This window comes from Cetorhinus maximus, unplaced genomic scaffold (genome assembly GCF_964194155.1).
Source record: "Cetorhinus maximus unplaced genomic scaffold, sCetMax3.hap1.1 HAP1_SCAFFOLD_2414, whole genome shotgun sequence".
In the NCBI taxonomy this organism is placed as follows: Eukaryota; Metazoa; Chordata; class Chondrichthyes; order Lamniformes; family Cetorhinidae; genus Cetorhinus; species Cetorhinus maximus.
This window is the reverse complement of record NW_027598353.1, coordinates 882-18,077: the sequence shown is the minus strand read 5'-3', so window position 1 is coordinate 18,077 and position 17,196 is coordinate 882. Positions and strand designations below refer to the sequence as shown.

The 17,196-nt window shown below is 55.2% G+C and overlaps 1 protein-coding gene across 1 annotated transcript; it reads right to left on the bottom strand.

Annotated features, from left to right (window-relative positions):
- Nucleotides 1-3,082: 3,082 nt before the first annotated feature.
- proser3 (proline and serine rich 3) lies at nt 3,083-16,145 on the bottom strand (the record flags this gene model as incomplete). The annotated part of the gene is made up of 11 exons (XM_078537467.1): nt 3,083-3,853; nt 4,206-4,287; nt 5,481-5,637; nt 6,272-6,928; nt 9,141-9,340; nt 9,826-9,950; nt 11,995-12,083; nt 13,763-13,905; nt 14,832-14,989; nt 15,548-15,858; nt 16,043-16,145. Coding segments are annotated over 11 exons (2,071 nt in total), but the record flags the coding sequence as incomplete, so codon positions are not given.
- Between the last annotated feature and the right edge of the window lie 1,051 nt (nt 16,146-17,196).

Genomic DNA, 17,196 nt, shown 5'->3' with positions numbered 1-17,196 from the left:
AGTGCCGCACTGTCGGAGGGTCAGTGCTGAGGGAGTGCCGCACTGTCGGAGGGTCAGTGCTGAGGGAGTGCCGCACTGTCGGAGGGTCAGTGCTGAGGGAGTGCCGCACTGTCGGAGGGTCAGTGCTGAGGGAGTGCCGCACTGTCGGAGGGTCAGTGCTGAGGGAGTGCCGCAATGTCGGAGGGTCAGTGCTGAGGGAGTGCCGCACTGTCGGAGGGTCAGTGCTGAGGGAGTGCCGCACTGTCGGAGGGTCAGTACTGAGGGAGTGCCGCACTGTCGGAGGGTCAGTGCTGAGGGAGTGCCGCACTGTCGGAGGGTCAGTGCTGAGGGAGTGCCGCACTGTCGGAGGGTCAGTGCTGAGGGAGTGCCGCAATGTCGGAGGGTCAGTGCTGAGGGAGTGCCGCACTGTCGGAGGGTCAGTGCTGAGGGAGTGCCGCACTGTCGGAGGGTCAGTGCTGAGGGAGTGCCGCACTGTCGGAGGGTCAGTGCTGAGGGAGTGCCGCACTGTCGGAGGGTCAGTGCTGAGGGAGTGCCGCACTGTCGGAGGGTCAGTGCTGAGGGAGTGCCGCACTGTCGGAGGGTCAGTACTGAGGGAGTGCCGCACTGTCGGAGGGTCAGTACTGAGGGAGTGCCGCACTGTCGGAGGGTCAGTGCTGAGGGAGTGCCGCACTGTCGGAGGGTCAGTACTGAGGGAGTGCCGCACTGTCGGAGGGTTAGTACTGAGGGAGTGCCGCACTGTCGGAGGGTCAGTACTGAGGGAGTGCTGCATTGTTGGAGGGATATGAAAGTTTCCAAGGCCACTATTTGGGCGAAGATCGGGGAGGGGGGAAGTTCTGGAGCCAATATTTATCCCTCAACCAACATCACTAAAAACAGATGATCTGGGTCATTATCACATTGCTGGTTGTGGACGAAAATTGACTGCTGCGTTTCCTACATTACAACACTGCGCTGCCACATTATGACAATTTTAAGATGGAATTCATTAGCTGTGAAACACTTTGAGATGGCTGGAGGAGGCGAAAGGTGCTGGAGAAGTGGGGATGGCGTAATGAACTGACTGGAGAAGTCCTCAGGTCAATGTGGTACTGGAGGAGTCTGTGGCCCTGGAGAACAGCAGGGGGGTGTGGCCGGGGCTGGGGTAGTGCGAGGACGATTGGGGGAAAGTCACAGGTATTCGAGCCACCCTGGAACCGGCACGGGGAAATCGAACTTCACACGGAGAGTCACTGACCCCGGGCTACATTTCACCCTCAGAATAGCAGCCAACGTGTGTTTATAAAGTCACCTGCCACCTTCCACTACCCAACACACACACACACACACGCACAGGACAGCGGGCTCCATTCTCTTACCTTAGGTAGTCATCGCTGACCAGTTCCAGTGCAACATTGGCTCACGGCGTCTCTCTCTTGCTCTCTCTCTCTCTCTCTCTCAGCCCGAGCAGCAACCGGGCTGCTGAGTGACGTGACCATCTCTTCCTCTTGAGGCTGTGAGCTGCAATTGGTGCAGATGCTGCTAGGAAGTGTGGTTTGAGGAACCACACTAACCCAGTTTGCAAAAAGCGGAACAATTAGAATTTAACCCCTCCATTCTCCCTCAGTAACACGGTATGCCCAGTAATCGATAAGGCGCATTTCCTCTCAAGGGGTAACATTGGAAATGTCCCCAATCGGACACAATGACAATTTCCAATGTCAACGACTCTGGGTAACGCTGCTGTTGTGGGCGACGGCCACTACGGGGTATTATTGCTCAGCTCCAGCAGAGACCGCTGTATGCTCCGACTCAGGGAGACATACTATGGGAGATGTACTGCTATATCAAAAACCTGTATGTGTGTGGGAAGACAAGCACCAGGTCCCAACAGGTGCAGAACAATCGTCAAATGCTGAGTCTCTTGAGGTGGTGTTCAAAATGTGACAAATACATTCTAGCTTGTTCAAACAGTTCAATGTTAACGGCCGAAAGTGGTTTATTTAACAATTAACTTGTCCCAGTCTCTCTCACATTAAACTCAAAGGAGTGTTTGTTAGGGACAGTGTAGAGGGAGCTTTACTCTGTATCTAACCCCGTGCTGTACCTGTCCTGGGAGTGTTTGATGGGGACAGTGTAGAGGGAGCTTTACTCTGTATCTAACCCCGTGCTGTACCTGTCCTGGGAGTGTTTGATGGGGACGGTGTAGAGGGAGCTTTACTCTGTATCTAACCCCGTGCTGTACCTGTCCTGGGAGTGTTTGATGGGGACAGTGTAGAGGGAGCTTTACTCTGTATCTAACCCCGTGCTGTACCTGTCCTGGGAGTGTTTGATGGGGACAGTGTAGAGGGAGCTTTACTCTGTATCTAACCCCGTGCTGTACCTGTCCTGGGAGTGTTTGATGGGGACGGTGTAGAGGGAGCTTTACTCTGTATCTAACCCCGTGCTGTACCTGTCCTGGGAGTGTTTGATGGGGACAGTGTAGAGGGAGCTTTACTCTGTATCTAACCCCGTGCTGTACCTGTCCTGGGAGTGTTTGATGGGGACAGTGTAGAGGGAGCTTTACTCTGTATCTAACCCCGTGCTGTCCCTGTCCTGGGAGTGTTTGATGGGGACAGTGTAGAGGGAGCTTTACTCTGTATCTAACCCCGTGCTGTACCTGTCCTGGGAGTGTTTGATGGGGACAGTGTAGAGGGAGCTTTACTCTGTATCTAACCCCGTGCTGTACCTGTCCTGGGAGTGTTTGTTAGGGACAGTGTAGAGGGAGCTTTACTCTGTATCTAACCCCGTGCTGTACCTGTCCTGGGAGTGTTTGATGGGGACGGTGTAGAGGGAGCTTTACTCTGTATCTAACCCCGTGCTGTACCTGTCCTGGGAGTGTTTGATGGGGACAGTGTAGAGGGAGCTTTACTCTGTATCTAACCCCGTGCTGTACCTGTCCTGGGAGTGTTTGATGGGGACAGTGTAGAGGGAGCTTTACTCTGTATCTAACCCCGTGCTGTACCTGTCCTGGGAGTGTTTGATGGGGACAGTGTAGAGGGAGCTTTACTCTGTATCTAACCTAGTGGAGTCCAAATAGAGATTGGTTGAATAATGACACAATTGACAATATTTACGCAAAATTTATTATACGAGAAAATTCATCGATTCCGGTCAATTCAAGATCGTGATTAAAACTCAGTAAAATTCCCGTCCTAAAACTACACCTGAAAATCATAGGCAGAGCAGATGAATCCCACAGTCAGTCAGTCATAAGGGGCATATGATGAATGGGCTGCTGGAGGAACAGTAGAAGACGGCTGGTGGTGTAGTTGGAAGGAACATCAGTCACATCATGGATCTATCCCCGAGGATCCCAGTCCAGAAACCACGTGGAAAACCAACACCCCTTACACAAGGCCCCCATTCCACCGCTTACTCCTTTCAACCTCTCTGGCACTCCATCCAGACTTGGCCCAGCTGTCGGGAGCTGGCCAACTCTGCAAGACAGGGTTTCATCTTGTTCCGCGGTGGGATTAGACCTGCTCCCATTCGAAAGGGTCCCAATAAATGAACACATAATACCAACACCGTGTGGGGCGCACACAGACACCGTGTGGGGCGCACACAGACAAATCCTCCCCATTTTTAAAGATGCACCATGAGTTGTATGTCGAAATCTCTCAGACCCCAAACTACGGAGGTTTGTCCTGACAGACTGGGCCATCAGCTGGTTTACTGCTTGGTCAGAGGGTCTCCCCACAGAGTGTGCTGAGCACAGGAGGGTGGAGTGAGGTGAGGCTGGCGCGCAGGGGAGGGAGCTGGTGACGTGGCTCGATGGGGCTTCACTCTTCAGCGTTCATGGTCATTCAGGACCGTCAGTCTCATGTTAGCTTCCCTGAAACAAAAAACTGCATCAAAGCTCGGGTTTCAACAGTGCATTTCATCACAGGACACGTGAAAGATTCACAGCCGATAAGGGGTTTCTTTCCAAAGCGAGGTCGATGCTGTAATGTAGGAAACACAGCGGTCAATGTGCGCACGGCAAGATCCCACAAACAGCAATGTGATAACCACCCAGATGGTCTGTTTTTAGTGATGTTGGGTGGGGCTCGCCAGACGGGCTTTGTGGAGGGGCTGCTGTCATCCTCCCCTGCCCCGGTGCACCCCAACGGGCAGCTCCACTGTGAGCGCCCATCGGGGGGAAGGAAGGGCTGGGGGGTAGCTCGAGAAAATTCAGAAGGATGTACCTGAGCTGCTGTTTGACCCAGTCTCTCTGCTGTCTCAGCACCTGAAGCAACGCGTCCTCTTCAAACTCCACACCATCCGATTCTGCGAAGGGAAAGAGGCAGTGGTGATATCAGACACTGGAGGGGACACAGCCTCTTCATCTTTACAAGAAAGGGCAGTGGAGAGCAGAGCTCCGGCAACCACACCCCGTGGGGTTTTCCCTGAGCTGTGGTACCAGGGCAATATGGAGATGGTCACCTGCAACCCCAGTCCGATGGCCACAACACTTCAGTTGAAATGTGTTTGGCAGGTCCCTTCCATCCAGCTGCTAAAGAGCGTCAGCTGATCGCACACAACTGACCTATTATCAGAGAGAATAAATACTCCGAGATGCCACAAGATTACTGGAGCCTGAAATAGGTCACTCCGAGCTTTCCACTGAGATGTCATTTCGGAGCCGTACCTGTCCTGGGAGTGTTTGATGGAGACAGTTTGGAGGGAGCTTTACCCTGTATCTAACCCTGTGCTGTACCTGTCCTGGGAGTGTTTGATGGAGACAGTTTGGAGGGAGCTTTACTCTGTATCTAACCCCGTGCTGTACCTGTCCTGGGAGTGTTTGATGGGGACAGTGTAGAGGGAGCTTTACTCTGTATCTAACCCCGTGCTGTACCTGTCCTGGGAGTGTTTGATGGGGACAGTGTAGAGGGAGCTTTACTCTGTATCTAACCCCGTGCTGTACCTGTCCTGGGAGTGTTTGATGGGGACGGTGTAGAGGGAGCTTTACTCTGTATCTAACCCCGTGCTGTACCTGTCCTGGGAGTGTTTGATGGGGTCAGTGTAGAGGGAGCTTTACTCTGTATCTAACCCCGTGCTGTACCTGTCCTGGGAGTGTTTGATGGGGACAGTGTAGAGGGAGCTTTACTCTGTATCTAACTCCGTGCTGTACCTGTCCTGGGAGTGTTTGATGGGGATAGTGTAGAGGGAGCTTTACTCTGTATCTAACCCCGTGCTGTACCTGTCCTGGGAGTGTTTGATGGGGACGGTATAGAGGGAGCTTTACTCTGTATCTAACCCCATGCTGTACCTGTCCTGGGAGTGTTTGATGGGGACAGTGTAGAGGGAGCTTTACTCTGTATCTAACCCCGTGCTGTACCTGTCCTGGGAGTGTTTGATGGGGACGGTGTAGAGGGAGCTTTACTCTGTATCTAATCCCATGCTGTACCTGTCCTGGGAGTGTGTGAGGACACCTCGATATGGTGGGATACATATTCTGTATGATTGCACAATATTGTTACCTTCAGCTTCCTCAAGCAGTAGGGATACTGCCTCTGGAGTCTGGTGGGTACCAGGAACGGGTGAAGGGGGCAGGCGGACACCCCTGCCTCTGCTCTCTGTCTTATTGTTGGTCCGTTGCCTTGAAGCAGGAGGAGAGAACATTCTCTCAGAGACAACCTGGGGTAGAGCGAAAGAGAGATCAGCTACATTGGTTCAGAATCACACTCAGGGACAATGCGCGGATAAATCACCCTGAGGCCAGCCGGCAGACACTGGAACAACCAAACACTGGTTAAGGGACAGTGAGTAAGTGAGATAATACAGAGCAACAGTCGCAGTACGAGTGCCGAGGGAGCGCTGCACCGTCGGAGGGCCTCAGAGGGGGCGAGCACCAGAGGCCTGACTTCTATCAGGGCCTTAAATCAAAGCCCTGTCTAGCCGCTCAGACCTGTGTAAAAGATGCCAGGGTCACTATTTGGAGGGGAATAGGGAGTGTGTGGAGGGGGAAATAGTTCGCCCTGGTCTCCTGGGGCCAATATTTATCTCTCAACCAACATCACTGACAACAAATGATCTGGGTCATTATCACATCGTTGTTTGTGGGATCTTGCTGTGCGCAGATTAGTTGCCGCGTTTCCTACATTACAACAGTGACCTCACTTCTCCATTTCTCCCTGACCAACACGATCGCACACAGGGCCCCGCTGTTGGATCTGGGGTGGTTCTGTTACTCTGTTCTCCAGTGTGAATCTCCCAGGGACAAGTGGATAAATATAACTCGAGATCAACGCTAAAGAACAAAAGGCAGCACCTGTCCCAGCACACGACGCACGTCCGATGGTGCCGGGCAGTCCGGCGGTCCTGCTCTCGCTCCGTGCCCCATGGCCACGCGATGCCTGCTGGCGGGAGGACTCCAGGCTTCATCACTGGACGATCCCTGGCCCAGGTCCTGCTGGGGTGTGGCGTCGCCTGGCTTCCTGCGCCGCTCGAGCGTCGAAGGCCCCGTGCCGTCAGTCTGGCTGTCCCTGTTGTGCCTGGGTTTGTGGTGGGCCCACCAATATCCGTGGCCCCTCTGCTCAGGGGGGTTGCTCGGAGACCTCCTTGGATGAGGCACCCGGCCTAGCGGCTTCCCCTCCGCCGACTGCCGCCCTCCCTCGGTGAAGCTCTGGCTGGGGAGTCTGTCCATGGCCCCTCCTCCCCCCTGACCCTGCCCTCTGTCCGCCATGTCCGGATTGGAGCAGTGGCCTCCCCCAGCTGGTTGGGGGGGCGCTGGGCCGGGTACGGGCGGGAGCTCTGCCGCTGCCGGCTCCGTCCTGCTCAGCTTCAGCCCGGCCTTGGCCAGGGCAGCTCCAGCGGCAGGCATGGTGCTCGCACCGGCCAGAGTCTCATCCCCTCTCCAATAGTTCTCAGGGGAGGGTACAATCACCGTCATCCTGTCTTCGGGAGCAACCCCATCACACTCTTCAGTCTGAAAAACAAAAAAGAAAATACGTTTTCTTAAACCAGCTCAGCCCCAGCAGGAAGATTGTGTCCCATTCTGGTCACCGCACACTTTGGGAAGGGTGTCAGGGTGGATCAGCTGAGCTCTGGCCTGGCGAAGGTCACATCTCAGCCCAGAGTGGGCACAGGACAGGAGAAAAGACAGGGCAAACTCAGGGAATGGTGAAAACTCTGTGCGAGGTTATAGTGCCAGGGTAGAGACACCTCGGCAGACATCACAGCCAGCCCAGGGCAACTTGGGAATGAGGAGGCCATTCAGCCCCTTGAGCCTGTTACACAGGAACAGGAGGAGGCCATTCAGCCCCTTGAGCCTGTTACACAGGAACAGGAGGAGGCCATTCAGCCCCTTGAGCCTGTTACACAGGAACAGGAGGAGGCCATTCAGCCCCTTGAGCCTGTTACACAGGAACAGGAGGAGGCCATTCAGCCCCTTGAGCCTGTTACACAGGAACAGGAGGAGGCCATTCAGCCCCCTCGAGCCTGTTACACAGGAACAGGAGGAGGCCATTCAGCCCCTTGAGCCTGTTACACAGGAACAGGAGGAGGCCATTCAGCCCCCTCGAGCCTGTTACACAGGAACAGGAGGAGGCCCATTCAGCCCCTTGAGCCTGTTACACAGGAACAGGAGGAGGCCATTCAGCCCCTTGAGCCTGTTACACAGGAACAGGAGGAGGCCATTCAGCCCCCTCTAGCCTGTTCCTCCATTCAATGAGATCATGGTTGTTCTGTGTCCTCCCTCCACATACCCACCTTTACCCATATCCCTTAATATAACTAAAATCTCTCAATCTCAGATTTAAAATTAACAATAGATCAATTTCCGTTTGGGGAAGAGAATTGAAACTTCTCCCTGTCTGTGTGTGTAGAAATATTTCCTAACTTCACTCCTGAAAGGTCAGCCTCTCATTTTTAGACTCTGCCCCCCTCCTCCCAGACTCCCCCCTTCCAACCAGCAGAAATACTTTCCCTCTATCGACCCCGATCAGATCCTCTCATTATCTGGAAAAAATTGATGAAAATCATCCCTAAATCGTCTAAATTTCAGGGAATGCAGCCCTAGTTTGTGTAATCTCTCCCCCCAGGGCCTCCACCTTCTGATGGGGAAACTGGGTCACACACGGGCCTTTCAGCCTCCAGTGAACTGGGCCCAAATTCAGTCCAGGGTAGGCGGGGTAACTGAGACCCCCCCCACTGCTGGCTGCTTTTGGAACAAACTGGTGCTCGGTGGGTGTGGGGTGACAGTGCGGCAGCAGCAGTGACCTCCTACAGAGGCCTCAGGCTCTGGGGAACTGGAGATTAGCACCCGGGTCGGTGTGGTGTGGGGGGGGACGGTCGGTGTGGTGTGGGGGGGGACGGTCGGTGTGGTGTGGGGGGGGACGGTCGGTGTGGTGTGGGGGGGGACGGTCGGTGTGGTGTGGGGGGGGACGGTCGGTGTGGTGTGGGGGGGGACGGTCGGTGTGGTGTGGGGGGGGACGGTCGGTGTGGTGTGGGGGGGACGGTCGGTGTGGTGTGGGGGGGGACGGTCGGTGTGGTGTGGGGGGGGACGGTCGGTGTGGTGTGGGGGGGGACGGTCGGTGTGGTGTGGGGGGGGACGGTCGGTGTGGTGTGGGGGGGGACGGTCGGTGTGGTGTGGGGGGGGACGGTCGGTGTGGTGTGGGGGGGGACGGTCGGTGTGGTGTGGGGGGGGACGGTCGGTGTGGTGTGGGGGGGGACGGTCGGTGTGGTGTGGGGGGGGACGGTCGGTGTGGTGTGGGGGGGGACGGTCGGTGTGGTGTGGGGGGGGACGGTCGGTGTGGTGTGGGGGGGGACGGTCGGTGTGGGGGGGGACGGTCGGTGTGGGGGGGGACGGTCGGTGTGGGGGGGGGACGGTCGGTGTGGGGGGGGACGGTCGGTGTGGGGGGGACGGTCGGTGTGGGGGGGACGGTCGGTGTGGGGGGGGACGGTCGGTGTGGGGGGGGACGGTCGGTGTGGGGGGGGACGGTCGGTGTGGGGGGGGACGGTCGGTGTGGGGGGAATGGTAGGTATGGGGGGGGACGGTTGGGAGGGTGAGCGGGGAAGTAATATCCAAAGACCGAGAGAGAGGACCCGTCGGCGTGTCAGGCAGCTCAGAACCCCACGTGTAACCTCACCTTGGTACAGGTGCTCGGAGAAGCAGCTGAAGAGGAAGGATTTGCTCTTACTTGTCTGTCCAGGCGGACTGGAGGGGAGTGCGATTTCCTCATTGGCAGCAAGGGCCAAGGTCTCTCTCTCGCTGCCTCCATCTTCCTCTGCAGACGCCACTGGTACAGAATGTCGTCCCCGGGGAGGGCACTGAACGGTGGCACACGGACTGAGTAGAGGGGGTCAGGCACAGTGGGAACCTGCTTCATTGTCACATCACCTGCAGAGGACAGAAGGAGACAGTTACAGGGAGCCGTGCACCGCAGGGTCACAACCATATCCTCTGCATCACCAACTAGACAACGTGCAGCATAAAGCGGCAGCCGTGGCCCAGTGGGTCTCACTCTCAGCTCGGAGGGCGAGAGCTCTTCTCAGAGAAAAGAATCCAGGATGGATGACAGGGCTGTGAGGCTCCCCATGACCAAATGTCCAGCTGACATTCACGGCCGACACTCACAGGTGAAGAATGGTCACTGGGTGGGGCTGTGGATGTTTCTCAGCTCTGGGCACGAGCTCTCCGATCCCAGGGTCAGTCAGTAACTTCAGAGGGGAGGTGAGAGAGGGAGGGAAAAGGAAAACATGGGCGGGGGCTGGGGCTGAGGCGGGGGGTACAGGGGCAGGGGCTGGATCTGGGGATTCGATAGGCAGAGATCGGGCTTGTTTCTCACCCTCCCTCCAGTGATGTTTCTGAGACCCGGAGCTTACCAGCAGCGGGTTTGCAGAGCGGGATGCAGGTGGGCCTGCGCGACACCTCCTCGATGGTATCAGAGATGGACAGAGATCCCACCCCTTCTGAACTGACAGGAACCCGTCCGCTGGAAGAGGACTCACTAGAGGTGGAAGGGGACAAACACACAACGAGTAAGAGAACATTCAGAAGCAAATCTACGTACACATACTGTAACACTGACCCTCCGACAGTGCAGCACTCCCTCGGCACTGACCCTCCGACAGCGCAGCACTCCCTCGGCACTGACCCTCCGACAGCGCGGCACTCCCTCGGCACTGACCCTCCGACAGTGCGACGCTCCCTCGGCACTGACCCTCCGACACTGCGGAACTCCCTCAGCACTGACCCTCCGACACTGCGGAACTCCCTCAGCACTGACCCTCCGACACTGCGGAACTCCCTCAGCACTGACCCTCCGACACTGCGGCACGCCCTCAGTACTGACCCTCCGACACTGCGGCACGCCCTCAGTACTGACCCTCCGACACTGCGGCACGCCCTCAGTACTGACCCTCCGACACTGCGGCACGCCCTCAGTACTGACCCTCCGACACTGCGGCACGCCCTCAGTACTGACCCTCCGACACTGCGGCACTCCCTCAGTACTGACCCTCCGACACTGCGGCACGCCCTCAGTACTGACCCTCCGACACTGCGGCACTCCCTCAGTACCACACGTGGGTGCTGCCTGGAATTTAACCCTTAAGTCTTGAGCCCACGACCTTGTGACTCGGGCGCAGGAGTGTTACCCAGGCCTGTTTGGTCAGAGGGTTAGGAGAGGGTGAAAGGCTGTGTGGACACATCCACTGCTGAACCAAGGGAGTTTGAACAGGGAAGTGGGTGACCTCTATAGTTTGAGAGAGAGGTACAGTTCCTGAGAAGAGAAGGAACCGTTCACGATACCATCTAGCAGGGAGGAATGCCGGATTGCCATGGGGGCAGAGGACAGATTCATGGGCAAGGTAATCTTGGGCATGGAAGTAGGGAGTGGAAGTAGGAGAGAAACCATTGAGCAGCTTGGAATGGCTTGCTGAAGATACAGGGGCAGCCCAACCATCTCCCTTAACATTGCTGAAAAGAGAGACATGTTGGTGAAGCTTTTCATCTTGCACTCATCAGGACAAACACAAGAATACTAAATTTCAAACTATCACAACAATTTATACTTGAGGAGACAAGGGTGTTGATTGGTTGGCAAGTCGACTCTGATTGGCCCAGGCGTTGCCATGGAGAAAGCAATGGGTAAGTATGAGCTCCCCAAGCTCCAGGTATTCAAAAAAGGCACAAGAGGCTTGAACATATTCCTTTTGTTTGCAGAGAATGGGTTCCCATGTATGAACGTATGTCACTTCTAGCAAGCATAAATGAGCCACGGTTATGAGCTCAACTAGTTATCTTAAATTGGCTGTTAGTACAGCTATTAGCACACTCGGGAATGTTCAGCAATGGAGGTGTCAGCTGTGGCTCAGTTCATAGCACCCTCGCCTTTGAATCAGAGGGTTGTGGGTTCATGTCCCACTCCCGGAAACCAAGAACTGTGATTGTACTCGAAAGAGTTGCAATCTGTGACTGTTGATAACTCGAAAGAGTTTCAGCAAGTGCTGTCCAATCACAGAATCACATCTCACAGTGGATGCTTTGTTTTGAGTTTTGCAAGCACGGCCTGGTTGAGTACGGTCTTCCTAATGACTTGCTGGTTACTAACCTTTTGTGATTCATGAAGCAGGACACATGCTTAATAAATATATAACATACCTTCAAGCCTTGTGCCTTTTTTGAATTACGGGGAATGTGGGGAGCCCCAAGTTCCCCGTTGTTTTCTCCGTGGTAACAAGATATTTCAGCAGCATCTCTCCTTTCTGCAACATTCGATTTCTCAGTCTTCACGGCAAAGGGCTTCACGAGCTCCTCACTCCACATGGAGAGGAGAGGTAGGGAGAGGCTTCAGGAGTATGATTCAGAGTGGGGCAGAGTGGGGGAACGCAGTTGAGCTGGCTGGGGCTGGGGCTGGGGCGGGGAAATCTTAGTGGTGCGCTGGGTCCCGAGGATCCAGTCCAGTCCAGGCAGGCAGGTTGATCTAAACTACACTCTGCCCACGTTAGGCTGCCAAGTGGAGTTGGCACTCTCTCTGTGCTGTGTCCTACCTGCGCTCCAGCAGGCGATTTGCTTTCTCCTGGAGATGAACTGTCTCCTGGTCAAAGGGCTCCAGCTGGGAAACATCCGAAGGTTCTCCCTGGAAATAAACCAGTGCCGGTGTTTAACAGCAGTGAAGCAGCAGAGCAAGGCAGTCCTGCACATTGGGTTCACACACACGCAGTGAAAATAGCCCAGCTCTTCCGTCTTCCCAGTGAGCAAGGCTGTCTATCCAACTCTCCAGGTTCCTGGCTGATTTCCTCCCTCTCCCTCTCTAACCCAGGGATCACTGGAAAGTGATCAGGAGCAGGAATCCTGGCTGATTTCCCCTCCCTCTCTAACCCAGGGATCACTGCAGAGTGATCAGGAGCAGGAACCCTGGCTGATTTCCCCTCTTTCTCTATCCCAGGGGTCACTGGATAGTGATCAGGAGCAGGAACCCTGGCTGATTTCCCTCCGCACCCTCTCTCTCTAACCCAGGGATCACTGGACAGTGATCAGGAGCAGGAACCCTGGCTGATTTCCCCTCTCTCTCTCTAACCCAGGGATCACTGGGCAGTGATCAGGAGCAGGAACCCTGGCTGATTTCCCCTCTCTCTCTCTACCCCAGGGGTCACTGGACAGTGATCAGGAGCAGGAACCCTGGCTGATTTCCTCTCTCTCTCTCTCTAACCCAGGGATCACTGGACAGTGATCAGGAGCAGGAACCCTGGCTGATTTCCTCCCTCTCCCTCTCTAACCCAGGGATCACTGGAAAGTGATCAGGAGCAGGAACCCTGACCGATTTCTCCTCTCTCTCTAACCCAGGGATCACTGGACAGTGATCAGGAGCAGGAATCCTGGCTGATTTCCCCTCCCTCTCTAACCCAGGGATCACTGCAGAGTGATCAGGAGCAGGAACCCTGGCTGATTTCCTCCCTCTCTAACCCAGGGATCACTGGAAAGTGATCAGGAGCAGGAACCCTGACCGATTTCTCCTCTCTCTCTAACCCAGGGATCACTGGACAGTGATCAGGAGCAGGAATCCTGGCTGATTTCCCCTCCCTCTCTAACCCAGGGATCACTGCAGAGTGATCAGGAGCAGAAACCCTGGCTGATTTCCTCTCTCTCTAACCCAGGGATCACTGGACAGTGATCAGGAGCAGGAACCCTGGCTGATTTCCCCTCTTTCTCTATCCCAGGGGTCACTGGATAGTGATCAGGAGCAGGAACCCTGGCTGATTTCCCTCCGCACCCTCTCTCTCTAACCCAGGGATCACTGGACAGTGATCAGGAGCAGGAACCCTGGCTGATTTCCCCTCTCTCTCTCTAACCCAGGGATCACTGGGCAGTGATCAGGAGCAGGAACCCTGGCTGATTTCCCCTCTCTCTCTCTACCCCAGGGGTCACTGGACAGTGATCAGGAGCAGGAACCCTGGCTGATTTCCCCTCTCTCTCTCTAACCCAGGGATCACTGGACAATGATCAGGATCAGGAGCAGGAACTCTGGCTGATTTCCCCTCTCTCTCCAACCCAGGGATCACTGGACAGTGATCAGGAACAGGAACCCAGGCTGATTTCCCCCTCTCTCTCTAACCCAGGGGTCTCCGAGGGATACTGAAGAGCTCACTCCATCCAGTAACAGTGATGGAATGTAAGACGCGCTCATCTCTAGGATTGAGTCCCATATTCAGCAGCGCACCGTACACCGTGTAGACAGAAATGTGGCTTTGATATCCTTTTCTCCAATGGTGCCGTCAATCCCGAAAGCTCTTTGCACAGACTGATGGTGATACTAACCCCGGAGGACAGTCCACTCTTCAGTAAGGCCACACTTGGGTGAGGGAGGCCAGGCAGTGACATCTTCCCAGACAAGGAACCAATCTGAGTCAGTCGTGATGTGGAGAGATTCCCAAATACTCCTCCCTCAGTGCCGAATGAACCTGTCAGCAACAACACAAACATCAAGGGATCGGAAGGAAAAGCAAATACGTTGAACATCAAATTCACCAGACTCCAGCAAGGCACGAACAACGTTCCCCGAATCGGGAACTTTTCAATACTCTGCCATCCTGTGACAACTTCACTCCTCTCAATATGATAAAGCTCATCAATCGAGGGGTTCGGGGGGTTTATATATAGAATAACAGATACCCGGGAGTGAGTTACAGACTGGAATCTAATCGAGGGGTTCAGGTGGTTTATATACAGAATAACAGATACCCGGGAGTGAGTTACAGACTGGAATCTAATCAAGGGGTTCAGGTGGTTTATATATAGAATAACAGATACCTGGGAGTGAGTTACAGACTGGAATCTAATCGAGGGGTTCAGGTAGTTTATATATAGAATAACAGATACCCGGGAGTGAGTTACAGACTGGAATCTAATTGAGGGGTTCGGGGTGGTTTATATATAGAATAACAGATACCCGGGAGCGAGTTACAGACTGGAATCTAATCGAGGGGTTCGGGGTGGTTTATATATAGAATAACAGATGCTCGGGAGTGAGTTACAGACTGGAATCTAATCGAGGGGTTCGGGATGGTTTATATATAGAATAACAGATACCCAGGAGTGAGTTACAGACTGGAATCTAATCGAGGGGTTCAGAGTGGTTTATATATAGAATAACAGATACCCGGGACTGAGTTACAGACTGGAATCTAATCGAGGGGTTCGGGGGGGGGGTTGAGATATAGAATAACAGATACCCGGGAGTGAGTTACAGACTGGAATCTAATCGAGGGGTTCGGGGTGGTTTATATATAGAATAACAGATACCAGGCAGTGTGAGTTGCGAACGGATTACTGTTGTCTTTGCTGCAGTAACTGTCAGGAAAGGATTCCCCAATAATCCTGCTCCCACCTTGGCTGAATTGGTTGGTGTCGTGTGTTGGTGTGGAGCTGCTCGGAGGAGAGTTCATGAGCCACCAGAACTCAGTGCTCTCTGTGCCGTGTTCACTGGCAGCACGCTCTCGGTCCTCTCGGCTCAGTGGACTGCCGTGTCGGAATCGCTGGATATACCTGGGTGCAAACAGACAGCAGGAGAAATGGGTTAGAAATCGGCACAGGAACAGGAGGAGGCCCATTCAACCCCTCGAGCCTATTACACAGGAACAGGAGGAGGCCCATTCAGCCCCCCTCGAGCCTGTTACACAGGAACAGGAGGAGGCCCATTCAGCCCCTCGAGCCTGTTACACAGGAACAGGAGGAGGCCCATTCAGCCCCCTCGAGCCTGTTACACAGGAACAGGAGGAGGCCCATTCAGCCCCCTCGAGCCTGTTACACAGGAACAGGAGGAGGCCCATTCAGCCCCCTCGAGCCTGTTACACAGGAACAGGAGGAGGCCATTCAGCCCCCTCGAGCCTGTTACACAGGAACAGGAGGAGGCCCATTCAGCCCCTCGAGCCTGTTACACAGGAACAGGAGGAGGCCCATTCAGCCCCCTCGAGCCTGTTCCTCCAGTGAATTAGTGTACTGTGATCAGGAATCCAGACTGATTTCCCTTCTGTCTCTAACCTAGGGGGGGTCCAGGCAAGGTTTGTGAGGCTGATTTATAAAGTCAATGCTGCTCTCACTCACTTGGCTATGATTGAACTCTCCATGGGTGCATTCTTTGGACTTTCTGACCAGTCTGTATCTGCACGAACGGTCCCGCGGGATTGCAGTGATCCTCCCGTAGACCCTGCTCGATCCTGTCCGCCCAACGTTCCGTCGGGAGTCAGCATGGAGCTGCTCTCCGTGGACGGCCACGACTCCTCCATGGAGCTGGTCGATCCCGGCTCTGACACCTCTCCCTGCGCGGTCAGACGCTCAGCGGGTCCCGGTGAATTGTGAGAGGCCGCTGGTCTCAGCCCGGGTTCGAGGGGCTGGCATTTTCCCGCTTGCGGTACCTGAGAACGAAAGGGCATTCAGACATTCAACAGGAGTTACAAACCTTGCATTCCTCCAGCACCTTTCACCATCAGGGCGCGTCCCTGGCCAGTGGAATACTCCTTTCTGTCTCGAGCAGAGCTCACAGGCAGCACCCTCCATTAACACCCCCTCACCATACTCTCAATCCGCAACCCACCTCACCTTTCCTCCTCGAGGTTGGAGTAGCCTTCGGGGAGAGGATGGGTGGTAGTGACTGCGAGCGACGAGTGATGCTCCAAAAGGGTTTCCTCGGTTCAACAGGGATCTGTCAGACAGAGGGAGAGAAATGTCAGGATAACAGCACAAGCAAATCCATCAATCCCCCCTTGGAACCCTCTCTCCCTCACCCCCTCCCCTTCACTCCCCCCCTTAACCCCGTCCATACCCAAACTCCCTCCCTCCCCTTCACTCCCCCCCTTAACCCCATCAATACCCAAACTCCCTCCCTCCCCTTCACTCCCCCCCTTAACCCCGTCCATACCCAAACTCCCTCCCTCCCCTTCACTCCACCCCTTAACCCCGTCAATACCCTCTCTCCCTCCCTCCCCTTCACTCCCCCCCTTAACCCCGTCAATACCCAAACTCCCTCCCTCCCCTTCACTCCCCCCCTTAACCCCGTCCATACCCAAACTCCCTCCCCTTCACTCCCCCCCTTAACCCCGTCAATACACAAACTCCCTCCCCTTCACTCCCCCCCCTTAACCCCCTCAATACCCAAACTCCCTCCCTCCCCTTCACTCCCCCCCTTAACCCCCTCAATACCCAAACTCCCTCCCTCCCCTTCACTCCCCCCCTTAACCCCCTCAATACCCAAACTCCCTCCCTCCCCTTCACTCCCCCCCTTAACCCCCTCAATACCCAAACTCCCTCCCTCCCCTTCACTCCCCCCCTTAACCCCCTCAATACCCAAACTCCCTCCCTCCCCTTCACTCCCCCCTTAACCCCGTCAATACCCAAACTCTCTCCTCCCCTTCACTCCCCCCTTAACCCCGTCAATACCCAAACTACCTCCCTCCCCTTCACTCCCCCCCCTTAACCCCGTCAATACCCAAACTCCCTCCCTCCCCTTCACTCCCCCCCTTAACCCCGTCAATACCCAAACTCCCTCCCTCCCCTTCACTCCCCCCCTTAACCCCGTCAATACCCAAACTCCCTCCCTCCCCTTCACTCCCCCCCTTAACCCCGTCAATACCCAAACTCCCTCCCTCCCCTTCACTCCCCCCTTAACCCCGTCAATACCCAAACTCCCTCCCTCCCCTTCACTCCCCCCCTTAACCCCGTCAATACCCAAACTCTCTCCCTCCCCTTCACTCCCC